Source organism: Mesitornis unicolor, unplaced genomic scaffold, assembly GCF_000695765.1.
Source record: "Mesitornis unicolor isolate BGI_N332 unplaced genomic scaffold, ASM69576v1 scaffold3737, whole genome shotgun sequence".
NCBI lineage: Eukaryota > Metazoa > Chordata > Aves > Mesitornithiformes > Mesitornithidae > Mesitornis > Mesitornis unicolor.
In genome coordinates, this window is record NW_010196964.1 from 1 (window position 1) to 7,921 (window position 7,921).

Below are 7,921 nucleotides of genomic sequence, written 5' to 3' on the forward strand. Positions count from 1 at the left end.
CATTACTGCAGGAGCAGAAGAGACAGAACTGCTCAGTCTGTCCCTTACCTCTTAACTTACAGAAGTCTGTCATACTTAATACTACAAGTTTCCACAAGGATTTATTTTTTTTCTCCTCTGTGGTCCACTGAGAATTTGTCCTTTTAAGACATGGTAGTTTATACTTTCTCATTTCTCTTGTAACTCACTCTTAGTTGATGGTCATTTACAGTGCTATCATTGGCCGCAGCAGAAAAGACTTCAAGAAATACTTGTTCAACTTCATCGCCGCAATGCCTGCTGTAAGTGCTTTTCTTGTGCCAGCCTTTTATTGGAACGTATCTTAAATGTAAATTAAGAATTTGAGGAAAAGATCTCAATTTAATATCTTAAACCCTCAGTTGTTTACATGCAGGGTTGTATTAAGATACACTTCATTTTCTGGCTCCAGTGTGTGGGAGACTTTATCAGCATGTTTCCCTACTGATTGCAGCTGTTTTTCTGACATATATGTGTAGGTTTTCGGGCTCGTTTTGTTGATTGCCATTTTGGCTGATGGTTGAACATGCCATCTGTAGTACTGTGTAATAACATCTTCTGGATTGGATGATATTCTGACACTGTAGGTTTGGGATTCTTTCGACACCATTGAAGATGAAGATTTCTTTTTAGTCTTTAATTTTTTATTTCTTACAGCTGCTTCTGAGATTTGTTATTTTTTGTCCGCACTTTAACTTTTCTTCAGCTTGTCAACATCTCCGACCTGTACCGGTTAGAAAGAACTGTTACTACCTAGTAGATAATGTAGCTGGTTTGCACTAGATTTAAAAGCTAATTGATCAATTTATGGCAGTGATTGTCAAATGGTGGCCCTTTTCTAGGGCTTATCAGAAGAGTTGAAGATATGCGCTACAGTAACAGTTTTATATTAAATATTTTAATATGGTGAGACCCTCTGGGAACTAGTTTTCAAATATGTAGACAGAAACCTGCTCAGTGGTTCTGCAGATGCTATATGGTTCATAGTAGTATTGTCTTCAAAGGGAAGAATTCACCTGTTCTGAAGTGTTTGCACAATCATTACTGCAAGCTGATCTATGTACACTAAATCTTGTTAGCAAAATATTGAAATACTGTCTCTTATTTTAGATCTCTTTAGTGAATAACTTCCTGAAGTATGGTCTAAATGAATTGAAACTTTGCTTCCGAGTAAGACTTACCAGATACCTCTATGAGGAATACCTTAAGTAAGTAACAGCTTGTTAAAGTCTAAGGGTTTTAAAAACTAAATTGATTACATTCAAACCAAATAATGTTAAGTACATAGCAAGAAGGTAGCAAGGTGCTTGATATGTTAGGTATACTGTTTAGAAAAGGCTTTTACTTGCAGTTAACTCGAAGTTAAGGATGAGCAGCTTATTGGGGTTGTATATGGCCCAGATGGAAAGACACCAAAGTTGGCTCAACTGGGGAGGGGGATGAAAAAAAAAGTGCATTGTACTGCTTGCATTGCTGGGTCAGCTCTGAAAGTACTTCAGTTGCTTTCATATAGCGCAAATAATCCTGCAGTCTGAATTAGATGCATGAACTTGAGTAGCTGCTTGTGTCCTTCTGCACAGAGTTGTGGTTGTCAAGTGTACTGATGCAGAGTTTGTGAGGGTTTCTTAACTATGAAGTGGAGCAGTGTGAGCCTGAGCTGCCACTGAGACATCCTGGAGCCTAAAGAGTTCTGCAGGATTCAGTGTGGATCTGGTCAGGCAGAAGCACAAGCTATGTTGACTCCATGCAGTCATTTATTGTTTGTGCTACTTTCAATCTGGGTGGTTTGAAGCAAGGGGGTTCCAGTTATTTGAGATCCCAGATAATGAGGGGTTTTTTTGCCACTTAGCTCTTGTTTTGTTTCAGGGCTTATACGTACTACAAAATGGGAAATCTGGACAACAGAATAGCTAATCCAGATCAACTCCTTACGCAGGACGTGGAAAAATTCTGTAACAGTGTAGTGGACCTGTACTCAAACCTTAGCAAGGTAAGTCTCTGAACTTTGAGTAAGAGCTGTGGAGGTTTAGGATGGGATGTCAGAACTCAAAACAAGTGCTTGCATTTCTATGTGTATTGCTTGGAGTATGGTGCTAAAAAAACAAGGTGTCTATTGTTCCACTCTCAGTGGTTTCCATGACCTCTGCTAAAGCACTGTTGTGGATTGTTATAATTTAATTAAATTTTCTTTTAAAGAACTTAGCACATTGTTTTGCAGTTGAACAGTGATGACTATGGATTCTCGGCTAGTTAGGTTTCAGGAAAAAACAGTGGCTAACTTTTAGTTACATACAAATACTATTTTGGGTAGGGAGATAGGGTTGAATAAGCATTTCCCTCTGTTTCCAATGTAATTTTTAGGGGGGTTAGGTAATTAAGTAGAATAGGGGAAAACGGCACCAAGCTGTGCCAAGGGAGGTTCAGGTTAGAGATAAGGAGGAAGTTCTTTACTGAGAGGGTCGTCAGAAGCTGGAACAGGCTGCCCAGGGAGGTGGTGGAGTCACCATCCCTGGATGTGTTTAAAGAGCGGGTAGACGAGGTACTTAAGGATATGGTTTAGGGGGTAGACAGGAGCGGTTGGACGTGATGATCTCAGAGGGCTTTTCCAACCGAGCGATTCTGTGATTCTGTGAATATTGTTTAAATTTTTAGACAGTTCTTTTTGATGTTATGTTGTCCATACAAGTAGAAGTATAAAGCAAAATACAAGTTCATGTGTTCAAAACCTTTTGAACAGGGTTTTGAACACATCAACTTGTATTTTCACCTGCTCTAGCTTTGAGGTCTCTTTAGCTTGGAGCAGAGGAGGCTGAGGGGTGCCCTCATTCATGGGGATCCATTGGGAAAGGGCAGTGTCAGGAGGAAGGAGCCAGGCTCTGCTCTGGGATGGCCAATGCCAGGACAAGGGGCAATGGGAGCAAGTTGGAGCACAGGAGGTTCAAGCTGAACATAGGGACAAGCTTTTTTCCTGTGAGGGTTATGGAGCACTGGCCCAGGCTGCCCAGAGAGGTTGTGGAGTCTCCTTTTCTGGAGACACCCAAAGCCCTGGCCGTGTTCCTGTGTGACTGCTCTGGTGATCCTGCTCTGGCAGGGGTTGCACTGGGGGAGCTTTCCAGGTCCCTTCCAGCTCCTCATATTCTGTGAGAGAAAGTGTATGAAACAGGATGCTTCCAAATTGGCATCTTGCTCCTATTGGTCACACAGCCAACTAAATGGCATTACTCTCCTCAGTGTTTCTCACTATTACTTGAGTTAAGAATTAATTGTGGGTGCAGTCAAGCTTTGCTTAGTGAGCAGAGTGTTATTACAGACCTAAAATAATGAAGTACTTTTTTTATATGATATGTACTTTATCTGAAGATTGTGATGCTTTTATTTTTAATTCTGGAGTGAATGTTTTAGCATTTAATTTGTATAGCAGGTTAAAGCAGGTTTTAATGCAGAGCTATAAATGTTTTTGGCATGGTTGGTGGTTTCTGAACCATTTTATATTCATGTTGTGTTGATGTTCTAATGCAGTTTTTTTTCCTATGCTTCTCTTGCAGCCTTTCCTGGATATAGTTTTGTATATCTTCAAGCTAACAAGTGCAATAGGAGCGCAGGTAAATTCAGTGGTGTTTTTAGCATTATAAGCAAATTTTCCTTCTTTGGTTGTCTTGTATCTATTTGGAGTCTGAGGAAAACCCTAAATGTTTATTATAGGTTCATCCCTTATTTGAAGGGGTATACTGAAAATACACTTTTACACTTAATGTTTTGTATGCTTTAGTGCTCTCTATCTTGAGGCAAGCTAAATAAAATCCAGAATTTGCAGGCATTCAGTTGTTATTTTAAGAAACAAGAAAGTTCTTTGTTTTCTTCTAGCAGTTACTTGGGAATCTCATTTACCCTTCTGGCTGCTTATATCTTGCACGACTCCTGTTTAAGGGAGAAGAAAAGTTTTCTGTTTCTTTGCAGCCTGTATAAAGGGCAGCCATTCCTTGCATGGAGCTGTATGATCATTGTATTTATCTTTCTACACCCCAACTCCTCCCCAATAAGCTGAATCATGGCAGAAATAATTCTTCAGCTTAGTAAAGTGATACATTATTGAAAATGGTCAGAGTTTGACAGGAAGTAGCTCTGGGACACGATGTAGGTTTTGTAGAAGCAGACTGCAGTAAGGCTTAGCTGAACCTAGGTAACTTTTCCTGTCTCAGATATCTTTGCATTGCTCTCTGTAATACTTAAATGTTATTTTATATTTACTATATTGGCAGTTTATGCCAAATTCAGTTTAAGCCTTTGGTTTTATGCTATGCCACGCTTCAGTAATATTTAAGCATGCTGTTAGAAAGCCTTGGTCTATGGAAGCTTAGAATCCAGAAGAATAAGAGATCCCTAACAGGAGTGCTTGAGAGAAGCAGGAAATGTGTTGGAGATATACAGATCAAAGAAGGGAATGGGAAATACTGCTATGATAATGTAAAAAAATACAGAGATTAAGAAGTAGGTAGAAATGAAGGCGAAGAAATGAGAAAGGACCTGGAAATTATTAATGAAGTAAGCTAGGACAGTAGGATACAGAGATCACATTGAGTGATGATAAAAACTTGAATAGAAGGCTGGAATGGGAAGGTCATCTGGGGACAGAGAATTAGTAAAATTACTAAAACGGTATCTACAGCACAAAAGAAAGGAACATGATGGCAATTGCAAGAGTATAGTTGTATTGGTAAGGTAGATACATGGGAGCGTGTCAAGGGATTCATGCTTTCTGGGCATTTTGGATGCAGATGTTGCAATTTGAGATCATCTAGATGGTAAGCTCTTTTCTTTTCTTGCTATTCACAGGGTCCAGCTACCATGATGGCGTACTTGATTATTTCAGGGTTTTTCCTTACACGTTTAAGGAGACCAATTGGCAAGATGACTATTGTAGAACAAAAATACGAAGGGGAGTACAGATACGTCAACTCGCGGCTTATTACAAACAGGTATGGATTTACTTGGAGGGTGAGATGTAAGTGACAGTGTAATAATGTGGTGTACGTGGAAGCTGTATGTTAAAATATATTTGGAAAGCCTGATGCTCCAGTTCTGAGCAAAGTATTTGCAACGTTATGTAGATTTTTATTAAATAATACATATGTTGTATTCCTAATTCAAAAGACAAACTGTAGCTGGGTTATAATAAGCTTACGTTCCACTGTTGTGAAAAAGCACAAACTCTTACTCCATAAGGTAATTGAAAGAACTATATTCCTGTGTTTTATGACTGACTTTTTCAAAGACTGTATTTAACAAAACGAAGCTGCATTCTTTGTCTTTTTCTTTTTTTTTAGTGAAGAAATTGCTTTTTATAACGGAAACTTGAGAGAAAAACAGACTATTCACAAAACCTTCCGTAAACTGGTAAGACTTCTTTTATTTTAAAAAAAACATCTTAAGCAAAACTCCTATTAATTTTGTTATATTGATTCTTGACATAGACATTGAATTCTAGTGTCTTGGTGTTTTTGTTGCTACAGTCATTAGATCTAAAAATAAATCAGTAGGCTTTAAGTAGAACTTAAGTTTCTAATAGAGCGGTCTTTCTCTTGCCACTTACCTCCTTTTCACCCACCACAATTACGGTTCAGTCACTGCTTAGTTTCAAGTGCAGGTTGTTTTGATCTAGAGGGCAAGTGTTTGCCAGCAGTGTTGTGGTTTAGGGCTGGACTGGCCACTAAATCCTGGCCAGACGCTCTCTGTTAACCCCTCTCCCCTCCCCAGAAGGGAAGAGAAAAGAGAATAAGGGAGAGAGACTTTATGGGTTGGAAAATAAAACTAACAGGTTTAATAAAACAATAATACTAATACTACAGGATAATAATGTAAATAGGAAAATAATGAAATATATACCGTTATGTATAAATATATATACAAAACCAATATAAAATCCTCCCTCCACCCTCCCCTCAGTGACATACACGTCACCAGAGGCTCTGCAGAGCAGGGCACTGGAAAAGTCCCAGACTGAACTCAGCAGCAGTGGGAGCAGGATGCAGAACACACAAATCAGGATCCGAGGCAGATGAATGAGCAGGGTCTGCTCACACCTTGGCCACTGCAGGATTGAGATGGACGGAAGGGTCCAAAATAGAAGGGCTCCAAGATGGAAGGAGGGTCGAGACCCTTGTGATCTGTCGGCTTTATACTGAGTGTGATGTATGTGGAATACCTAGTTGGTCAATTTTGGGTCTGCTTCCCCCTCATAGAGGCAGACACAGCACCTATGGTGAGACAGTTGACCTTGAGCTTATCCTCTAGCAGCACATACTGGAAAAACATACTGCTAGTTTCAGCAAGTTCAGCCACTTAAAAGAGACTGAGCTGAAAAGTAAAATCACTAAATAGAAAATTAGTTCTGTTTAGCTCAAACCAGGATAAGCAGGGGAACTTGTGCAGTGCTTGTCACAGTTACCTGACAGGTAGTATCCGTGACTTACTGGAAAATAACAACATTTGGTATCAAACTTATGTAAAATAGTAACGGATGGTAAACAGGTACTGATATAGTTTGACCTTTTTTCTTCTGTAACTTACCAGGTGGAACACTTGCATAATTTCATCCTGTTCCGGTTCTCTATGGGTTTCATTGATAATATCATCGCCAAATGTAAGTGTTTGTCCAGTGCTAATGGGTTGCTATGAATAACAAAGTGCTAATTTTTTCACATGTGGATTCTCTTTTTTTTTATTGCTTCAATTTAATGTGTAGCTTAATATTTACTCTTAAACTGCAGATTTTGCCACTGTGGTTGGTTACCTGGTTGTTAGTCGTCCGTTTTTGAACCTGGCTGATCCTCGTCATCAGAACAGTAATCACGCAGAACTTTTGGAGGTAAATAGAACAGAATCAAAACAATTTCCTGAATTTAAATTTAGTTCATCCACATAAAGAAACTTTCTTCTACTCTAGGATTACTACCAAAGTGGAAGAATGTTACTGAGAATGTCTCAAGCTTTGGGCAGAATAGTCCTAGCAGGCCGTGAAATGACAAGATTGGCTGGGTAAGTAATACTTAGTACTGTTACTTAGTAGTAGTAGTAATAGTGTAAAATAATCTTTCTGAAAATTTTGTTTTTGCTGTTTTTCATTCCATTTTAAGAAACTGACTGCAGAATTAAAACAAAACTACTTTCTGTGCTTTGTTCATTGCAGCACCCTAAAAATCTAGAGATTAGAAACATTTTATGCTGAAAACGTATCTGAAGATGTGCTAATTACGTCCTCTAGTAATTTCATATCCGAATAGTAGCAGCATACTGCTTGAATGTTTAATTGAAAAGATATTCTCAAGTCCTCATAAATCAATTATGCACTGATTATTTACCGAACTATTTTTTTACATATTAAGAAGAAAAGTTATCAAATATTTGGCTATTACAGGTAAAGGTTCTTGTAAATATTGTGAATATTGGACAGCTTCAGTGCAACTCTAAAATGTAAACATTCTGTTTCTATACTGGGTTGAATAACTTTGTGGTTTTGAAAGCTTAACAGTGCTCATTAGAGCTCCCATGGATTTTAAAACTTTTAAATCCAAAGATTAATTACTTATACTTCGTTTCTTTTCTTCAGTTTCACAGCTCGAATTACTGAACTAATGCAGGTTCTGAAGGACTTGAATAGTGGCAAATATCAGCGTACTATGGTATCCCAAGAAAAAGGTAGATGTGATGTAATATGCGATATCTGCATCTCTGTGCAGTACTCCAGTCTCTCATACTTTTTTTTCTTAATTTAAGATGCAGATAAAAAGCCAACTTTGCCTTTGATACCGGGATCTGGAGAAATTATCAACACTGATAACCTTATCAAGTATGTTCACAAAGTTTATACAACTTCAATATTTTTAACATAGTCTGGCTTTTAACT

General features: G+C 38.4%; 1 protein-coding gene across 1 annotated transcript in view; it reads left to right on the top strand.

Annotated features, from left to right (window-relative positions):
- The first annotated feature begins 205 nt into the window (after positions 1 to 205).
- The window catches only part of ABCD3 (ATP-binding cassette, sub-family D (ALD), member 3), a 13,470-nt gene continuing 5,754 nt past the window's right edge, over positions 206 to 7,921 (top strand). The window contains exons 1-11 of the mRNA XM_010188640.1: positions 206 to 281; positions 1,129 to 1,226; positions 1,885 to 2,008; positions 3,564 to 3,620; positions 4,852 to 4,994; positions 5,343 to 5,412; positions 6,589 to 6,658; positions 6,786 to 6,883; positions 6,962 to 7,053; positions 7,625 to 7,713; positions 7,792 to 7,864. Coding sequence (XP_010186942.1) covers positions 273 to 281; positions 1,129 to 1,226; positions 1,885 to 2,008; positions 3,564 to 3,620; positions 4,852 to 4,994; positions 5,343 to 5,412; positions 6,589 to 6,658; positions 6,786 to 6,883; positions 6,962 to 7,053; positions 7,625 to 7,713; positions 7,792 to 7,864 — 923 coding nt within the window. The 5' untranslated portion in view covers positions 206 to 272. The remainder of the gene's footprint in view (positions 282 to 1,128; positions 1,227 to 1,884; positions 2,009 to 3,563; positions 3,621 to 4,851; positions 4,995 to 5,342; positions 5,413 to 6,588; positions 6,659 to 6,785; positions 6,884 to 6,961; positions 7,054 to 7,624; positions 7,714 to 7,791; positions 7,865 to 7,921) is intronic.